Source organism: Pristiophorus japonicus, unplaced genomic scaffold, assembly GCF_044704955.1.
Source record: "Pristiophorus japonicus isolate sPriJap1 unplaced genomic scaffold, sPriJap1.hap1 HAP1_SCAFFOLD_394, whole genome shotgun sequence".
Lineage (NCBI taxonomy): Eukaryota > Metazoa > Chordata > Chondrichthyes > Pristiophoridae > Pristiophorus > Pristiophorus japonicus.
Window position 1 is genome coordinate 548,125 of NW_027253805.1, and position 21,426 is coordinate 569,550.

At 44.7% G+C, this 21,426-nt stretch overlaps 1 protein-coding gene across 2 annotated transcripts in view; it reads right to left on the bottom strand.

Annotated features, from left to right (window-relative positions):
• Window positions 1-388: 388 nt before the first annotated feature.
• LOC139250583 (leupaxin-like) overlaps window positions 389-21,426 on the bottom strand; it is a 42,342-nt gene continuing 21,304 nt past the window's right edge. For both annotated transcript variants that reach the window (XM_070872982.1, XM_070872981.1), the window contains exons 4-9: window positions 21,007-21,106; window positions 18,570-18,752; window positions 14,964-15,137; window positions 9,959-10,040; window positions 5,877-6,025; window positions 389-980 (exon numbers count right to left, since the gene is read on the bottom strand). In XM_070872982.1, the coding sequence (XP_070729083.1) occupies window positions 714-980; window positions 5,877-6,025; window positions 9,959-10,040; window positions 14,964-15,137; window positions 18,570-18,752; window positions 21,007-21,106 (955 nt within the window). In that variant the 3' untranslated portion in view covers window positions 389-713. The remainder of the gene's footprint in view (window positions 981-5,876; window positions 6,026-9,958; window positions 10,041-14,963; window positions 15,138-18,569; window positions 18,753-21,006; window positions 21,107-21,426) is intronic.

The window sequence follows — 21,426 nt, forward strand, 5'->3', positions numbered from 1 at the left end:
AGTAAAATTGGGCGGGGTGCAAACAGTAGCGTTGCACCCGATTTTACCAGTTTCCCAATTGATGGAAGAGGAGTTAAAATTCACAATCACTTAGATTCAACCTTTGTTTCCAATACCTGACTGTGGAGAGGGGAAAGTTTCATTCTTTCATTCGTTCACAGGATGTGGGAATCGATGGCAGGACCAGTATTTATTGCCCATCCTTATAACTGAGTGGCAATTCGGCCATTTCAGAGGGCAGTTAAGAGTCAACCGTTGCTGTGGGTCTGGAATTACATATAGGCCAGACCAGGTAAGGGCGGCAGTTTTTTACCTAAAGGGCATTCGGGAATCAGATGGGTTTTTACGACATTTTGGCTGTTTCATAGTCAACATTACTGATACTAGCTTTCATTCCAGATTTATTCAAATAACTGAGTTTAAACTCCGCAGCTGCCTTGGTCGCACGTCGAACTCCTGTCTCTGGAACATTAGACCAGGCCTCTGAATTATTAATCAAGCAACATAATCACTGGGCTATGGTTTCATTGCATCAAAAAGCTGTCAAGTTAAGAGCAGACCATTAAAATTAAGCGCGATTAATTGGATGAAATGGTTGCAGTGACAAACATTCCTGGACAATTGACTTTCAAACCTATGGACAAATTGGAGGGCAAACCTCCATTTGCAGCGCGACACGCCAGGAGAGGCACTTTTTGGGTGCGTCTCTGTGGTTAAGGAAACAGTTTATTGAAGCATGACTCGCAATATGGCTTGTCGTTGTTTTCCTTGAAGACGCCTTTGCTGAGCTGTTTCAGGCAGAAAGCGCAGACAAAGTGCTCCGGATGGAATCTCCTGCCCATGGCGGCTATGCAGCGCCCACTGATGGGCTTCTGGCATCCACTGCACAGCGACCCCCGGCGTTGGTGAAAATGAAGCTCACAGTAGGGCATTCCGTCATCCTCAAAGAAACTGGCGCCCGCAAACGAGGAGAAACAATCCTGCGTTAGAGACAGAAAGGAGAGCCGTTACCCTCTTCTATTTTACAAGGGAATGGGGGAAACCATTCAGCACATCGTGTGTGTTGCATACGAACAGGAAGAGGCTATGCAGCCCCTCGAGCCTGTTATGTAAGCTATTCAGCCCATCGAGCTTGTTACATAGGAAGAGGAGGACGTCATTCAGCCCCTCGAACCTGTTTGTAGTAACAAGAGGAGGCTCATTCAGCCCCTCGAACCTGTTTCTAACAGCAAGAGGAGGCCCATTCAGCCCCTCGAGACTGTTACAGAGGAACAGGAAGAGGCCCAGTCAACCCTCGAGCCAGTTACATAGGAACAGGAGGAGGCCCATTCAGCCCCTCGAGCCTGTTACAGAGGAACAGGAGGAAGCCCAGTCACCCCTCGAGCCAGTTACATAGGAACAGGAGGAGGCCCATTCAGCCCTCGAGCCTTTTACATAGGAACAGGAGGAGGCCCATTCAGCCTCTCGTGCCTGTTACACAGGGACAGGAGGAGGCCCATTCAGCCCCTCGAGCCTGTTACACAGGAACAGAAAGAGGCCATTCAGCCCCTCTAGCCTGTTACACAGGAACAGGAGGAGGCCCATTCAGCCCTCGAGCCTTTTACATAGGAACAGGAGGAGGCACATTCAGCCCCTTGAGCCTGTTACATCGGAACAAGAAGAGACTCATTCATCCTTCGAGCCTGTTACATAGGAACAGGAGGAGGCCCATTCATGCCTCGAGGCTTTTATATAGGAACAGGAGGAGGCCCATTCAGCCCCTTGAGCCTGTTACACAGGAACAGGAGGAGGCTCATTCACCCCTCGAGCCTATTACATAGGAACAAGAAGAGACCCATTCACCCCTCACGCCGGTTACATAGGAAGAGAAGAAGGCCCATTCACCTTCGAGCCTTTACATAGAAACAGGAGCGGGTTATTACATCGGACTACAAAGGATATATGGCACAGAAACATGCCATTTGGCCCAACCAGTCCATGCCGGCATTTATACTCCACTCCAGCCTTTTCCCATCTTTCCTCATCAAAATCTATCAGCATAAACCTATCAGCATAATTCTCTATTCCTTGCTCCCTCATGCTTGTCTAGGCTCCCTTAAATGCATCTATACCATTCGCCTCAACCACTCCCTGTGGTAGCAAGTTCCACATTCTCACCACTCTTTGGGTAAAGAAGTTTGTTCTGAATGCCCTCTTGGATTTCTTGGGGACTATCTTATATTGATGGCCTCTAGTTCTGGTCTTCCCCACAAGTGGAAACATTCTCTCTGTATCCACTCTACCAGAACCTTTCATTATTTTAACGACCTCGATTAGGCTACCTCCCAGCCTTCTATTTTCAATAGAAAAGAGACCCAGCCTTTTCATCCTTCCCTGATGCGTATACTCTCGCATTTCAGGTATCATCCTTATCAATCTTCTCTGCACCCTCTCCAGTGCTTCTATATCCGTTTTATAATACGGCAACCAGAACTGGACACAGTACTCTGTGTGGTTTAACTAAGATCGATACAGATTTAGCATAACTTCCCTACTGTTCAATTCTATGCCGCTAGAAATAAACCAGAGTGCTTGGATTGCTTTTTTATGACCTTGCTAACCTGTGTTACAACTTTTACTGATTTGTGTATTTGTACTCTGAGATCCCTTTGTTCCTCTACCCCACCCAGACTCGTACCCTGCAAGTAATAAGTAAGTCACTATTCTTCCTACCAAAATGTAATATCTCACACATATCTGTGTTGAACTTCATTTTCCAATTGCATTCTCATTCTGCAAGTTTATTAATGTCCTCCTGTAATTTGTTGCTGTCCTCCTCGATATTGACTATCTATTCCAATTAAGCGTAGCAAACATGTTTCCACTTGTGGGGGCGGGGAGGGGGGGGACCAAAACTGAGGGCAATAAATCTAAAATAGTCTCCAAGAAAACCAATAGAAGATTCAGGAGCATGTCCTTTACCCAGAGAGTGGTGAGAATGTGGAACTCGCTATCACAGCGAGTGGTTGAGGCAAATAGCAGAGATGAATTTAAGGGGAAGCTGTATAAACACATGAGGGAGAAAGGAATGGCAGAATATGTTGATAGGGTGAGATGAAGAAGATTAGGAGGAGGCTTGTGTGGAGCATAAACACTGGCACGAACTGTTGAGATGAATGGACTGTTTTTGCACCGTACATTCGATGTAATTCTATGTATTGAATTGTGAGCGGTTTTAACTCCAAATAGCAATGAGTGCTTTAGCCACAACAATTTCGAACAATGCGATGCTGAAGATGAAAATCTGTCCCTGACTTTGTACGCTAACATCACCAACAGTAATTCCTAGGCTACAAAGGATGGCGACAGAAGGCCTGATTCCCAATCACTTGGTCTACAGGCGAAAGACTATGATGTAGGGGTTGAAATTAGACATTGCCGGGGGCACAATACAAGTGGTATCGCTTCAGGTTACGGTTTCACACCCCAGCTCCATCGACGTCAATAGTACTGAAAATCTGCCATGTGTTATGATGGTCGGCCAAAGCAATTCTACCTGTTTTAAGCTCCTGCACATGTGCAACAACACCCCAATAACCTTAAATTTGAGGTATGTGTGCAGTTGTAATATTTTCCCGCATGTTAATTTATGGTCCTCATAGATGATGTTCCACTAAAGAGGGAGCGCTGCGCAGTCTTTAGGATCAGATGTTAACCTGAAGCCCTTTCTGCCCTCCCAGGTCGATGTCACAGACCCCACGGCAGTACGGCACAAAGACATTCCGGGGCGATATTAACCCTGAACAAACATTAATAAAACAAGCCATCCGGGGCATTATCACATCGCTGTTTGTGGGAGCTTTCTGTGCGAACATAGGCTGACCAGTGTCTTTACATTACATAAGAACGTAAGAACATAAGAAATAGGAACAGGAGTGGGTCATATGGCCCCTCAAGCCTGCACCGCCATTCAATCAGATCATGGCTGATCTGATCATGGACTCAGCTCCACTTCCCTGCCCGCTCCACATGACCCCTTATCCCCTTATCGTTTAAGAAACTGTATATTTCTGTCTTAAATTTATTCAATGTCCCAGCTTCCCCAGCTCTCTGATGCAGCGAATTTCACAACAGTACAACCCTCTGAGACAAGAAATTTATCCTCATCTCTGTTTTAAATGGGCGGCCCCTTATTCTAAGATCATGCCCTCTAGTTCTAGTCTCCCCCATCAGTGGAAACATCCTCTGCATCCATCTTGTCAAGCCCCCTCATAATCTTATATGTTTCGATAAGCTCACCTCTCATTCTTCTGAATTTCAGTGAGTACAGGCCCAACCTACTCAACCTTTCCTCGTAAGTCAACCCCCTAATCCTTGGAATCAACCGAGTGAAACTTCTCTGAACTGCCTCCAAAGCAAGTATATCCTATCGTAAATATGTAAACCAAAACTGCACGCAGTATTCCAGGTGTGGCCTCACCAATATCTTGTGTAGCTGTAGCAAGACTTCCCTGCTTTTATACTCCACCCCCTTTGCAATAAAGGCCAAGATACCGTTAGCCTTCCCAATCGCTTGCTGTACCTGCATACTATCCTTTTGTGTTTCATGCACAAGTACCCCCAGATCCCACTGTACTGCAGCACTTTGCAATCTTTCGCCAGTTAAATAATACGTTGCTTTTTGATTTTTTTCTGCTCAAGTGCATGAACTCACACTTTCCAACATTACACTCATCTGCCACATTTTTTCCCACTCACGTAGCCTGTCTGTGTCCTTTTGCAGACTTTTTGTGTCCTCACACATTGCTCTTCCTCCCACCTTTGTACCGTCAGCAAACTTGGCTACGTTACAGTCGGTCCATTCTTCCAAATCATTAATATAGATTGTAAATAGTTGGGGTCCCAGTACTGATCCCTGCTGCACCCCATTAGTTACTGGTTGCCAACCAGAGAAATAGACCATTTATCCCAAATATCTGTTTTCTGTTAGTTAGCCATCCTCTATCCATGCTAATGTATTACCCCCAACCCCGTGAACTTTTACCTTGTGCAGTAATCTTTTATGTGGCACCTTGTGAAATGCCTTCTGGGAGTCCAAATGCACCACATCCACTGGTTCATAGAAACATAGAAACATAGAAATTAGGTGCAGGAGCAGGCCATTCGGCAATTTGAGCCTGAACGGCATTCAATAAGATCACGGCTGATCATTGAAGCTCAGTACCCCTTTCCTGTTTTCTCTCCATACGCCTTGATCCCTTTGGCCGTAAGGATCATTACTAACTCATTTTTGAATATATCTAATGAACTGGCCTCAACAACTTTCTGCGGTAGAGAATTACACAGGTTAACCACTCTCTGAGTGAAGAAGTTTCTCCTCATCTCGGTCCTAAATGGCTTACCCCTTATTCTTATACTGTGACCTCTGGTTCTGGAACTCCCCAGCAACGTGAACATTTTTCCTGCTTCTAACCTGTCCAATCCCGTCAGAATGTTATATGTTTCTATGAGATCCCCTCTCATTCTTCTAAACTCCAGTGGATACAAGCCCAGTTGATCCAATTTCTCCTCATATGTCAGTCCTGCCATCTCTGGAATCAATCTGGTGAACCTTCGCTGTACTCCCTCAATAGCAAGAACGTCCTTCCTCAGATTAGGACACCAAAACTGAACACAATATTCCAGGTGTGGCCTCACCAAGGCTCTGTACAACTGCAGTACGACCTCCCTGCTCCTATACTCCAAAACAGTGATTACACTTCAGAAGTTCCCCATTGACTGTAAAGCGCATTGGGAGATCATGAAATACACTGTAAAAATGCAAAATATTTTCTTTTCGTTCAGAAACGCAGAGAGATGTCTCAAGGAAAAGCGTTGGTTCGACCCCTGGCACTTACTCTGCAGACAAAGCACTCCGGGTGCCAGACGCGGTTGAGTGCGGACAGATAGTTGTCCAAAACTGGCCGATCACAACTGCCACACTTGGGAGCGAACATGTTGAAATAGTCTTTGCGGCAATACGGCTTCCCGTCCTTCTCATGGTAACCTAAGAATACAGAAGAAGAAGAAGGTGGGTTAAAAAGAAATGTGTTGCACCTGTGGGGGAAACGAACCAGCAGAATTCTGAAATAGCACAGGAGAGTGAGGGCTGAAATCGGAGACTGGCAGACAGACAAAATAAATGGTTACACGCTCCGCTCGATAGTGAGTTCCATCAACATTAATAGAACTTAATATCGAGTGTGTCCTGTTATGGTTGGCCAATGCAAGTCAGTGTGTTGTGCCTGCCCAATTTTCAAATTCACCCCAAGTAGCTAACTGCAACACTCTGTAATAGCGTTTAGGTATTTCCACAATGATTGTAAGGTGTAAGGCAGACACAATACAGGAAGTGTTTTCTATTAATCTCCTTTATGTCGAAATAAAAATAGGGAGGACACATATTACTTGGAAAATACGAATCTAATTGGGCATAAGAGCAAAAGGCATCTCTGAGTACAAATACACAAATCACTGAAGGTAGCGACACAGCTTAATAAGGCCACAACAATGCAAACCAAACACGGGGGTTTAGTTCTGGCAGGATGGAATTGAAATGTAGAGAAATTGTGCTCAATTTGTTAGAGAACACTTGGCCTACCGCATACAATTCTGACCGACATATTATAAAAAAAGGATATAGAGGCACTGGAGAGAATGCAAACAAGATTTTCAAGGACGATACCAGAAATGCGAGACAATACCTATCAGGAAAGGATGAAAAGGCTGAGTGTCTTTCTCTTGACAAGAGACGGCTGAGGGGTAACAGAGAGGTCTTTAAAATTATGACGGATTTTGATAGAGCAGATACTGAGAGAGTGTTTCCGCTTGCAGGGAAGAGCAAACCAGAAGCTATCAATATAAAGTAGTCACCAAGAATTCCAATAAGGAATTCAGAAGGAACTTCTTTAACCAGAGAGTACTGAGAATGTGGAACTCGCTATCACAGGAAGTAGTTGAAGCGAATATTATAGATGCATTTAAGGGGAAACTAGATAAGCATATGATGGAGAAACATAGAAACATAGAAAGTAGCTGCAGGAGTAGGCCTTTCGGCCCTTCGAACCTGAACCACCATTCAATATGATCATGGCTGATCATGCAACTAGAGCGTTATGCTGTTAGAGTTAGATGAGGAATAGCGGGAAACGGCTCCACTGGAGCATAAACGCCGGCATGGACTGGTTGGGCCGAATGGCCTGTTTCTGTGCTGTATACCCTATGTAATCCAAGTTGCTGCCCATAACTTAAAATCTTGTATTTCTTTAACACTGAGTCATTGTCACAGCACTGTTATATATTTGACAGCTAAGTAGTGAGCATTTTGTCAACGGGCATGCTCCGTTCTCAGTTTCAGATTATTGTACAGTTATTGTCGTGTGGACTGATATTTCAGATTAATGGGGTTAATTTTAAGTTTGAGTAGTCTGTAACTTTGTAATTTTGTAACATAGACATTAGCGAATTTTCTGCCCGTGATAGGCCCCACCTGATTTTCCCTTCCAATAGAAACATAGAAACATAGAAAATAGGTGCAGGAGTAGGCCATTCAGCCCTTCTAGCCTGCACCGCCATTCAATGAGTTCATGGCTGAACATTCAACTTCAGTACCCCATTCCTGCTTTCTCGCCATACCCCTTGATCCCCCTAGTAGTAAGGACCTCATCTAACTCCTTTTTGAATATATTTAGTGAATTGGCCTCAACAACTTTCTGTGGTAGAGAATTCCACAGGTTCACCACTCTCTGGGTGAAGAAGTTCCTCCGCATCTCGGTCCTAAATGGCTTACCCCTTATCCTTAGACTGTGACCTCTGGTTCTGGACTTCCCCAACATTGGGAACATTCTTCCTGCATCTAACCTGTCTAACCCCGTCAGAATTTTAAATGTTTCTATGAGGTCCCCTCTCATTCTTCTGAACTCCAGTGAATACAAGCCCAGTTGATCCAGTCTTTCTTGATAGCTCAGTCCCGCCATCCCGGGAATCAGTCTGGTGAACCTTCGCTGCACTCCCTCAATAGCAAGAATGTCCTTCCTCAGGTTAGGAGACCAAAACTGTACACAATACTCCAGGTGTGGCCTCACCAATGCCCTGTACAACTGTAGCAACACCTCCCTGCCCCTGTACTCAAATCCAATGACTTCAATGGCAAGAAAAATCAGTGTGGTGAAAAATGAACGGCTAGCTCGTTACCGCCCATTTTACAACCATCCCCAATGTGTGTTGAAAAGGCATTTCCTCCAAAGGACCTGTCTGATATCGAGCGGAGGTCACATCAGGAAATTATTTCAAGGAGCCATTGTAAATGATAGCCACAGATACTAAGGCAGATGTTCGTACTAAACAGTGCTGTGTAATATCCAACATACGCCTTGGTCTGTTCAAATATAAGAATTGATTCCCTTGAGCCTTGCACACCTGGAGTCAAGACCACCCATACTCTTCAGTTGAAGCGTGGTTTGTGGGGCGGCAGAGGGAAGGAGATACCAAGCCTGGGTACGCAGAAGTAACGTCATCCCCATTGTAAAGTCTAACATTGCAACGTTACCTCTACTTAACACTTTGATCTTATATTATTTAGAATTAACCAGCATAAAATGAAGCCAATTTGGGAGTAGAGAAGCAGAAATGTTTGGAGTTGCAGGGCACAATGTGAATTAGTGCAAAATCAATCGGAAGCCAATCATTGCCGGATTACATTTCTGAAGACCAGGGAGCAATTTTAACTGACCCCGTCCGTCGGAAAATTAAGAAGATCCGGTGGAACTTCACTTTGACACCCCGACCAATATCCAGCCGTGGTTCAGTGGGTTTCACTCTCACCTCTGAGTCACAAAGTTGTGGGTTGAAGTCCTACTCAAGGAGACTTGAGCACAAAAATCTAGGCTGACACTCCAGTGCAGTACTGTGGGCGTGCTGCACTGTCGCAGGTGCCGTCTTTGGGATGAGACATCAAACCGCGGCCCTGTCTGCCCTCTCAGGTGGTTGTAAAAAGTCCTACAGCACTGTTGGAAGAAGCGCAGGGGAGTTACCCTCGGTGTCCTGAGGCCAATGTTTATCCCTCAAACAACACCACTGCGCTCATTATCATATGGTTGTTTATCAGAGCTTCCTGTGCGCAGTTTGGCTGCCGTCTTGGCTATAAAGCGATTTGGAACGTCATGAGGTGGTGAAAGGTGCTATATAAATGCAAGTCTTTCTTTTTCATTGGTGAGTTAAATCAGGCGGATATAAAAGATGCGTTTCATCTGCTATAGTCAATATGACGGGTGAGTTGCTTAACAAGAATGTCCAAAAGCCTTTTATGTAAATCCACAAGGAAATGGCTCTGAATTATAAAAGCCATCTTATTAGGATTCTCTGCAACCAATGGAAATAATAGTGCAACAGGGCTGATATTATGCCCATATTTTAAAAGACCCTTTTTTAACTCTGCCAGGCACGTTCATTTTATTCTTATTGTGACAATTGTTTCTCAATTGATTTCATAGTAAATAATAAAATAGCACAAATTACAGGAAATTGGTGTTAATTTTTGCTGCATTCTATTCTAGTTTGTAAATGGACGTATTTGGCAAAATAAGTTCACAACTCACTTGGAGGTTATTATAAAATTGAGTGTCGGTGAAAAAGCGGCGATATCATATTGGTGGGTGAATATACATCCCGCTTGATTCTGCCTTACATTGGACAGACTGTGTAATGTATGGCTGATTCGATATCACCCATTTTAAACCACCGTCCCGACGTTCAAATGACTCCAATTGTATTGATTTCACGTGTAAGAAAGTACAGTCGCTTGCAGTTACCAGTGAGCGTATATGGGCGGAGAGAAAGGTCAGCGTTAAACCAGAGTTTTATAGGATTCATAATATAGTCATGGATGAATTCAAAATTGAATGGACCGCTCCCAACAATGTGACTCCTGAGGAGAACTTACCATCGTTCCCAAATTTATCGCCGCAGTGCGCGCAGAAAAAATGTTCTGGGTGCCAGGTTTTATCCAGGGCTGTGAGGATTTTCTACAAATGGGCAAAATGAAATGAAGTCAGAAATAATCCTCGATCATTTGGCCTATGCACCAATATTATTCAACGGCTATCCATTGCTTGTGTATAACTACTTAACACTTACTGGGGTAGAGATTCCTCCGGGGTTGCTGCACAAAGTGCATATTATACGTCTGGCCTGCTATTTATTTCCCTTGACTTGAATAATAAATGTGCTATAACGGCAGGGGAATTCGTTTCTGCGTCTTTTGCGTTCAGGCCCGTGTCTAATTCCGCCCGCATTATCTATTGGATGCTTCTAATTAACCAGATTTGCATAAGAACATAAGAAGTAGGAGCAGGTGTAGGCCATACGGCCGCTCCAACCTGCTCTGCCATTCAATATGGCTGATCTTCGACATCAATTTCACTTTCGGGCCCGGTCCTAATATACCTTGATTCCCCTAGAGTCCAAAAAACAATCTATCTCAGCCTTGAATAGAATCAACGATTCAGCACCCAAAGCCCTCTGAGGCAGAGAATTCCAAAGATTCACAACCCTCGAAATGAAGAAATTCCTCCTCATTGAAGTTGTAAATGGGCGACCCCTTATCCTGAAACAATGACCCCTGGTGCTAGACTCCCCAACATAAGAACATAAGAACATAAGAAATAGGAGCAGGAGTAGGCCATACGGCCCCTCAAGCCTACTCCACCATTTAATACGATCATGAACTCAGGTCCACTTCCCTGCCCGTTCCCCATAACCCCATATTCACTTATCGGTTAAGAAACTGTCTATCTCTGTCAAGTATATTCAATGACCCAGCTTCCACAGCTCTCTGAGGCAGCGAATTCCACAGATTTACAAACCTTTGAGAGAAGAAATTCCTCGTCATCTCAGTTTTAAATGGGAAGCCCCTTATTCTACGATTATGCCCCTTAGTTCTAGTCTCCACTATCAGTGGAAACATCCTCCCTGCATCCATCTTGTCAAGCCCCCTCATAATTTTATATGTTTCAATAAGATCACCTCTCATTCTTCTGAATTCCAATGAGTAGAGGCCCAACCTTCTCAACCTTTCCTCATAAGTCAACCCCCTTCTCTCCGGAATCAACTTCCTGAACTTTCTCTGAACAGCCTCCAAAGCAAGTATATCCTTTCTTAAATATGGAAACCAAAACTGCACGCAGTATTCTAGGTGTAGCCTCACCAATACTCCATACAGTTCTAGCAAGACTTTACTGCTTTTATACTCCATCCCCTTTACAATAAAGGCCCAAGATTCCTTTGGCCTTCCTGATCACTTGCTGTACCTGCATACTAACCTTTTGTGTTTCATGCACAAGGATCCCCAGACCCCGCTCTACTGCAACACTTTGCAATTGTTCTCCATTTAAATAATAACTTGATCGTCGATTTTTTTTCCAACATTAATCTCACACTTTCCAACATTATACTCTATCTGCCAATTTTTTGCCCACTCACTTAGCCTGTCAACCAGAGGAGACAACCTCTCAAAATCTACCCTCTCAATTCCCCTCAGTATCTTACCTGTTTCAATGATCACCTCTCATTCTTTCAAATTCCATAGAGTATAGGCCCAATCTACTCAATCGGCACTCATAGAATAACCCTCTCATCACAGGGCTCAATCTAGTCAACCGTTGCTGCACCACTTCTAAGTCAAGTCTGTCCTTCCTCAGATAAGGAGACCAAAACTGTGCACAGTACTCCAGGTGTGGTTTCACCAAAGCCCTGTGCAATTGTAGCAAGACTTCCTTATTCTGATACTCCACCCCCTTGTAATAACGCCCATTCGCCTTTCTAATTGTTTACTGGACCTGCATGCTAACTTTCTCCTTTAATTGTCATCATCATCATCGTAGGTGGTCCCTCGAAACGAGGATGACTTGCTTCGAGCCAAAAAAGGAAGAGTTCACAGGTGTTTCAATGAAGGATCCGAACTACATCCTGAAGGGTGGAAGATGCCTGTGCGTGAATTTTTTTAACGTGAGGTGGCCATTGCACACCAGCCACCACACGGGATTGACAGAGCTAGGTCTTGGTCCAGTGGCAAGGATTACCCAAGACAACTGGAGGCCAGCTCTGCTGCATGAACCTAGTGCGCACATGTATAGCAGTGTGGGCTGGCCCATGCTTCCCCTGGGCCCCTGGCCCCGAACTCGCGCCTCTCATGGGCCCCCATCACGTCCCTTACACAGTCTCTCGCTACTCCTGCTGTATCTGGCCACGCTGCAATCACCGACCGAGACCTTGATGATGTCACGCTTCGCTGCGTCGCCCTCCTGCACCTGCTCGCAGTGAGTGATACACCTTCACGCTGCTCCAGGTGTTGCTCGCCGTTTCTTTTATGGCCCCGACCTGCCGCTGATGTTCCCTTGCTGGTCGGGGCCTCCACGCTGCTCTCTATGAACACCAACATTTAATAGTTTCTCACCTTTTAAAAAATATAATTATTTTCCATTCTTCCTATCAAAGTGAATAACGTCACATTTTCTCACATTATCTGCCACTTCATTGCCCATTCACTTAACTTGTCTATGTACCTTTGCAGGCTCTTTGCATCCTCCTCACAGCTTACTTTCCCACCTAGCGTCGTACAGCAAACTTGGCTGCATTGTACTCGGTCCCTTCATCCAAGTCATTATTGTAGATTATAAATAGCTGTGGTCCCAGCACTGACCCTTGCGACACCCCACTAGTTACAGCCTGCCAACCGGAAAATCACCTATTTATCCCTATTTTCTCTCCATTAACCAATTATTTACCCCGAACCCCACTAGCCCTTATCTCACTCGCTGCAAATTACAGCGACCATGAACTTCATGCTTTAATCTCCGAATGCTAAACCCTTAAAGCAACATAATTTACAGTAGTAAATTAAATTTGCAAATGAATGGATACGAATGTGCTCAATTCAGTTCCCTGTTTAGATCACATAAGATTGCGGGAGGCAGAACGTACTGAAGGCCGAAATAAATCCCACCGATCTGAGATTCGCGTAATAATAATAAATAGGGGGAGACCATTAAATGAATCTCGATGTCACAAAATGGGGTCTAAACATAGAAACATAGAAAATAGGTGCAGGAGCAGGCCATTCATCCCTTCTAGCCTGCACCGCCATTCAAGGAGTTCATGGCTGAACATGAAACTTCAGTACCCCCTTCCTGCTTTCTCGCCATACCCCTTGATGCCCCGAGTAGTAAGGACTTCATCTAACTCCCTTTTGAATATATTTAGTGAATTGGCCTCAACTACTTTCTGTGGTAGAGAATTCCACAGGTTCACCACTCTCTGGGTGAAGAAGTTTCTCCTCATCTCGGTCCTAAATGGCTTACCCCTTATCCTTAGACTGTGACCCCCGGTTCTAGACTTCCCCAACATTGGGAACATTCTTCCTGCATCTAACCTGTCTAAACCCGTCAGAATTTTAGACGTTTCTATGAGGTCCCCTCTCATTTTTCTGAACTCCAGTGAATACAAGCCCAGTTGATCCAATCTTTCTTGATAGGTCAGTCCCACCATCCCGGGAATCAGTCTGGTGAACCTTCGCTGCACTCCCTCAATAGCAAGAATGTCCTTCCTCAAGTTAGGAGACCAAAACTGTACACAATACTCCAGGTGTGGCCTCACCAAGGCCCTGTACAACTGTAGTTACACCTCCCTGCCCCTGTACTCAAATCCCCTCGCTATGAAGGCCAACGTGCCATTTGCTTTCTTAACCGCCTGCTGTACCTGCATGCCAACCTTCAATGATTGATGTACCATGACACCCAGGTCTCGTTGCACCTTCCCTTTTCCTAATCTGTCACCATTCAGATAATAGTCTGTCTCTCTGTTTTTACCACCAAAGTGGATAACCTCACATTTATCCACATTAATTTGCCCACTCACCTAACCTATCCAAGTCACTCTGCAGCCTCATAGCATCCTCCTCGCAGCTCACACTGCCACCCAACTTAGTGTCATCCGCAAATTTGGAGATACTACATTTAATCCCCTCGTCTAAATCATTAATGTACAGTGTAAACAGCTGGGGCCCCAGCAAAGAACCTTGCAGTACCCCACTAGTCACTGCCTGCCATTCTGAAAGGTACCCATTTACTCCTACTCTTCGCTTCCTGTCTGACAACCAGTTCTCAATCCACGTCAGCACACTACCTCCAATCCCATGTGCTTTAACTTTGCACATTAATCTCTTGCACATTAAACGGCTATGAAAATGTATATATTTGCTCCTTAGAATCGGTATGAATAAAACAAATCAGAAGATCTCGAAGGATAGTCCTGGAATATCGAAAGAAGAGGTTAAGGCCCAGAAATGCATCTCTGGCGGTGGCATAATATGGGCGGTATTGACTGCATGGAATCGAATATCAGGCGCTGCCTATAATGGACAGACGCCCATTTGGCGCCACTTCCCGAGACAAATTTCTAAGCCGTAAAATATTCAGGTGCTATCGAAAGCTATGCATCAAACAGTAACTACACTTCACGAGTAATTTATTGGGTGTGAATTGCTTTGACACTGCCTGGAGCCATGAACGATGCTATATAAATGCTACTGTTTGAAATCAGATTTGGGAAGAGAGAAATGCAACACAGGCGGAATCGCATTTTCCAACCATTGTACAACACGCCCGATATTAAATTATATTAAAATCGATGGAACTGAGTATTGCGCCGGGCATATAATGGGCGAAAAACCCCATACCGCCAGTCTTTGGACACCATCCATGTCTAATTTACCCCCCAGTTCTTTATTCCTACAATGGAAATGTATGCTAGATATTGTGAGAACTGTACTATTTTACCAGCCTTCCAAACATGCATAAACAATGGTTTGGATTCCTTAAGGAACCGACATCGTTAAATATTCTTAATGCACACTGAGATGACAATTCTAATTTGGTTTCTGTCGAACTTACATCTGTAATAGCACCGCTGCAGTAGCCACAGCGTGGGGCAAAGAGGTTGTGGTAATCCTTTTGACAATACGCCCGACCATCCCGTTCGCAGAACCCTTTCAATCCGATTTCTTCCTTGCAGTGAGCACAGACAAAGTGCTCTGGATGCCAGGTCAAACCCATCGCCGTGACAATCTGAAAATTCCCAAAGACAAGGTTTCAGCTTTAATAGGCAAGGTCGGTGAGCAATCGCTCCTTCAGTATACAAGTCTGGGGATACGTTTCCCAGAGGATAATCCGGTGGGGACGATTGTACCCCTTGACTTTACTTTTACTTAAATGAAGTTCAGGGAAAATCTGGCCCATCACCCTGAATGTGTGTAGAGAAACCGGAGCTATGACTTAAATGGAAATAAAAATCGGGAGAAATGTAAAGCAGTATCCGATTCGCTGTCACCCATTTTACACTATCACACAAAGTCAGATTGCTTATCTTACATCCGGTCCTCGATGAACGCCAAATTCCTCCATTAAATATTTGGAAAACCATCATCATCATCATAGGCAGTCCGTCGAAATCGAGGAAGACTTGCTTCCACTCTAAAAGTGTGTTCTCAGGTGACTGTACAGTCCAATACGGGAATTACAGTCTCTGTCACAGGTGAGACAGATAGTCGATGAGGGGAAGGGAGGGTAGGACAGGTTTGCCGCACACTCTTTCCGCTGCCTGCGCTTGATTTCTGCACGCTCTCGGCGATGAGACGCGAGGTGCTCAGCACCCTCTCGGATGCAATTCCTCCACTTAGGGCGGTCTATGGCCAGGGACTCCCAGGTGTCGGTGAGGATGTTGCACTTTATCAGCGAGGCTTTGAGGGTGTTCCTGTAACGTTTCTGCATGCCGTGTAGGAGTTCCGAGTAGAGCGCTTGCTTTGGGAGTCTTGTGTCCAACGCCGTTATAGAATCACAGAATGGGTACTGCACGGAAGAAGGCCATCCAGCCCGACGAGCCCTTGCCGACTCTCAGCTAGTCCCACTCACCTACCCATTCCCTTAGCCCTGCAATTCATTTTCCTTCGGATAATTATCCAACTGTCTTTTGAAAGATAAGATTGAGTCTGCCTCCATCACAATTTCAGGCAGTGCGTTCCAGATCTTAAACAGTCGCTGCATAAAAGCGTTTTTTTCTTATGTCGCCTTTGGGTCCTTTTGCTAATCACCTTAAATCTGTGTCCTCTTGTTCTCGACACTTCCGCCAATGGGAACAGTTTCTCTGTATCTGCTCTGTCCAGACCCCTCATGATTTAGAACACCTCTATAAATTCTCTTCTTAACCTTCTCTGCTCCAAGGAGAACAACCCCAGCTTCTCCAGTCTATCCACCTAACTGAAGTCCCTCATCCCTGGAATTTCTCTCGTAAATCTTTTCTGCACCTTCTTTAAGGCCTTCACATCCTTCCTAACGTGTGGTATCCAGAATTGTACTCAATACTCCAGTTGGGGCCAAAAGAGTGTTTTATCCAGGTTCATTATAATTTCCACACTTTTGTACTCAAAACCTCTATGTATGAAACCCAGCATTCCGTAAGTCTTTTTAATTGCTTTCTCAACCTTCCCCTTCAATGATTTATGCGTGCACACACCCAGGTCTCTCTGTTCGTGAACCCCCTTTACGATTGTACCCTTTAGTTGACATGTCCTCTCCTCATTCTTTCTACCAAAATGCATCACTTCACACTTTTCTGCTTTAAATGTCAGCTGCCGCTTCATCGTCTTTGGACCACGTCAGCAACTCCATATCTTTGTCACCAATTACATCTCCCTCCAAGGACAATCTCTCAGGTTGAGGCCGATTGTTTGCAACTTCGGTGTGCTATTTGACCCCAAGCTCATCTTCCAACCCTATATCCTCTCCAGCAAAAAGACCGGCTCTGTAGCAGCAAACATCTTGCCCCACTGTCTCATCCTAACTGCTGCTGATATTCTTACCCGTGCCTTTCTCCTATCTGAACTTGACTATTCCAATTGCTCTCCCACCAGCTTGCCATTCTACACCGTTCTGAAGATTCAACTCATCCATGACTCTGCTGCCTGTATCCTAACTCGCAGCAAGTCCCATTCACCTGTTGCCAATTTGCTAGTTGACCTGCACTGGTTTCCGTCCAAAAAACGGCTCAGATATAACATTCTCCTCCTTATATTAAATTCCCTCCATGGCGTCCTCCCACCCTATTATTATAAGCTCCACCAGTCCCACAACCCCCTGAGAATTCTTTGTTCCTCCAACTTTGTCCGCTTGTGCATCCCTCACTCGTTGCAATGGCGGGCTTGCCTTCAGCGGGCTATGCTTTTCACTGTGTAAATCTCTCTCTGAGCACCGCTATCTCGTCATCATTGATGCTGGCTCTCCTTAAAAACCACCCTTTTCACCAGGCTTTTAGTTACCCCTCCCAATAGCGCCTTCTGAGGTACAGTGTCAAGTTTTGTCTTGCTATGCTTCTGTGAAGCACTTCGGAATGTTTTTTTTCTCAGGTATGGCGAGAAAGCAGGAAGGGGGTACTGAAGTTGCATGTTCAGCCATGAACTCATTGAATGGCGGTGCAGGCTAGAAGGGCTGAATGGCCTACTCCTGCACCTATTTTCTATGTTTCTATGTTTCTATATTTAATGGAGGAAATTGGCGTTCATCGAGGACTGGATGTTAGGTCAAGCAGTCTGACAGCGCTGGAGGCATTAGGAACATTGTGTAAAGGTAGTCTGAGCGTCATACATATGGAAACTATGTTCATTTTGACGGTGCAGTAGTGCAAAATGGGTGACAGCGAATCGGAAATATGTATTACATTTCTCCCGATTTTTATTTCCATTGAAGTCACAGCTCCTGTTTCTCTGCACACAATCGGGATGAGGATATCATCTACAATTCTTACTTTTTAAGTGTGTAAGCAAAGTCAACAACTTACTATTTACAAATCAGATCTTTTGTTGTAAATGTACCTCAAACCGTGAATGGCGATTTTAACATGGCCTGCTCCTGCACCTATTTTCTATGTTTCTATGTTTCTATGTGAAATTCTCCGTACGAGCCAATGTTAATGCAACACAGGCAACATCATCTTGAAACAAAAGCAAAGAACCGCGGATGGTGCAATCTGAAACTCCCCCTTTTTTATTTTTTTATTTTGTTTCTCTGTTTCCCATAGCATCTGGTAATTATCCCGCCATTCACACCCTATCTAGACTCATCTTTTGTTTCCTACCTTGTGCTATTACCATCTCAATTCGGCCCATCAACCACTTTGTCTCTCAAATTTCTTCCGCCTTCCACCCTATCACAGACCTTTATTTTTTTCACCAACCCCATCCCCCGCCCCACCCCCTCTCTCCCACCTCCACCCCCGCCCCCCGCACCACCACCACCTCTCCCTTTCAGAGCCCCAGCACTTCCTTAAGCATCTATTACATTTCGAACTATTGCCAGTTCTGACGAAGGGTCATCGACCCGAAACGTTAACTCTGTTTCTCCCTCCACAGATGCTGCCTGGCCCGCTGAGATTTCCAACATCATCTTAAGCCTGGCTAGGTGCTAATCGACCCATACTCGCGAAGAGCACAGTGTTGTCTTACTTACTGTCCCAACGATGCGTTTCTTGCACGAACTGCAGACCCCCTTAGCGTCGGTGTTGACTCCAAGTCGGTGTAGGTCTGATTCCAAGGTTCCCAGCATGTTGTCCAGCGAGCTCTCCGTTTCCTGCGCAGCTGCTTCGGGGGTCGGATCTGGTGAGGTCTGCGCAAGCTCGGTGAGGCCGAGGGCCTGAGGTGGAAAACAGCCAGGTTATCCTGAAGCACTGAAAGGGATACTTCTCATGTCGGAGTGTTGGACTGGTACACCTAGGCCCCGGGCTCAATAACCGGTTTGTTGAATGATTGTGTTTCACTCTTAAAGCACGACGTTTCTTTTAAACGTGAAATTAAAATATAAATGCTGAATGGACTCATGAATATACTGCATCTCATGACAATTGCAGTCAATCAAAAGCATGCGCGTTGGAATGATTTATTCTAAAGAGTCGCCCATAACTAGGTTAAAGGTACCTGGGATAGAGATTCGTCGTTTTGGGTAATAGAGCTATTATTGGATCGGCCTGTTGTTATAAGAACATAAGAACATAAGTACTAGGAACAGGAGTAGGCCATATGGCCCCTCGAGCCTGCTCCACCATTCAATACAATCATGGCTGGTCCGATCATGGACTCAGGTCCACCTCCCTGCCCACTCCCCATAACCCCCGAGTAAAATTATGAGTAAAATTAAACTAAATGGTGGCGAGTTATATGACGGGAAGCGATGCGTTACAGTTGGTTATGCGCTGCCATGCAAGCTGAATATCAACCACCCCCCCCCCCAAACATTGGTTCAGGTTGTCTGGGGCCTATGACAGACCTTCACCTTTGTTCTGTCCAATCCCACCCCACCTCCACATTTCAGGGCCCCAGCACTTCCTTAAAAATCTGTTACAGTTCTGACGCAGGGTCATCGACCTGAAACGTTAACTCTGTTTCTCTTTCCACAGATGCTGCCTGACCCGCGTGGATTTCCAACATTATCTTAAGCCTGGCTAGGTGCTAATCGATCTGTGCTCGCGAAGAGTTCTTTGACGGGAGCCAATGTAGGTAAACCAGCAAATGTGCAACAGGTGAATGACGGCACATGCATAGTCTACGCACGTGTTCGGAAGTGCCCCGCAGTTTCCGGGCTTACGCATGTGATGCGTTAAAACCCCGAGCTGGCGATCTGTCAATTTTCAGCTTGATAGAATGCAGGAAGCTGCAGGAAACCGACATTCACTGGTGGAGAGTTGGAATATTCACCCGACAAATGCCCACACAATCCTTACGCCTGGAAAAAGCAGGCGTAAGAACTTCTTTTGCCAGAGTCAGCTTTTCAATAAATTTGAAGATAATTTTCTAAAAAATGATTTAACCAGACACAAAACCTTTGAAATGATTTTACATTACTTTTAGCCCCTTGAAAAATGTTTACATTTATTTTTCAAAAAAAATAATTTTTCTTTAAAATGTTTAATTAAATTGTATTTAATTAATATTAAACAGATTATTATTTATTTTTTATAGGTTGTGTGAAAATGTATTTTTAGGATATTCCTATTATGTTTATGGTGATTCCGTACGTAAATGGAATCCCCATAAGCATAATGGGAATCCCCCTTTATGATTGGTTGAGGTGGCCCGCGTGATCCCAGGGACTTGCATGCACCCCTGGGATCCGTAGCCCTTTGTACGGGCAATGCAGCGCAGAACCAACCATAACGCATCGGCCCCTGTCATATAACTCGCCACCTTTGGGTTTAATTTTACTCATAATTTTACTCAGGGGTTATGGGGAGCAGGCAGGGAGGTGGTCCTGAGTCCATGATCGGATCAGCCAGTGCGGGGTACATCAGGTAAGTGCAGATTTTACTTGCGGTTCAGAGGCATGCGGGTGCGGGAATCCTCCAACCAGAATTTCAGGTCCATTATATTATTCGAATTTGTGATTTTGCAAGTCGTGAATAAAGTATCTGCGCCTGTCAGTCTGATAGAAGGAATGGAACCCGTTGAAGGAATGGTGCCAACATACGCGATGGGGAACGCCCGTTATCAGTACCATGTATGAAGACTATTGTTGTGATATAGGGATGGCATTGCTTCCATTCTGATTCACAGTTATTAAAGGAATGCAATTCGTGTTTTAAGCAAAGCTGGGAAAATATGAATTCGTAAGACAAATGTGGATTGGAGTTTGGACAAGTTTGAGTGTGGAAGGTTTAACGCAGAATATACACACACATTGTCTCGGCTGATAAGTGCAAAATTTAGTCCTGCGGCAGCCGTAAGGTATGGACTCGTGTTTTACCCATTTTACTTTCCACTGAAGTATTGAAGTACAATGACAGGTCAATTCGATGCCGACTAAACTGTCGCTCAAATTTAAAATTAACTCCATAATCTCCAGACATATTATCAATCAATTATGTTTAACGTCTCTTGTCTGTCAGGTGACTTACGCCATCGAGATTGGCCATAATATCCTCCAGCTGTTTGACCGCTGACGTTGGACTAAACAGTACGTTGTCCTGGGTATTGTGAGGATGCTCTTGAATCTTACTGAAAGAAAGGTGACATGAAATGAGCGAAAAAGATGAAGTTTATTCATGTCACAATTTACCGGACTTATGCTATTTATGAGAACTATTCCGTGTGGTAGCGTGTTCCACCTTCTAAGTGTAAATAACTTTCCCCTGAATTCCCTGTTGGATTTATTATTTACGATCTTGGAAATATGGGCTCTAGTTTTGGTCTCCCCGATAAGTGCATACATTTCCTTTGTATTAACTACATCCCTGTCCCTAATTTGTTGTCGAACGAAAATTTAGAAATTGTACTTCTGATTCCCGAGTCCTCATCATTAATGTAAATTGTAAGCA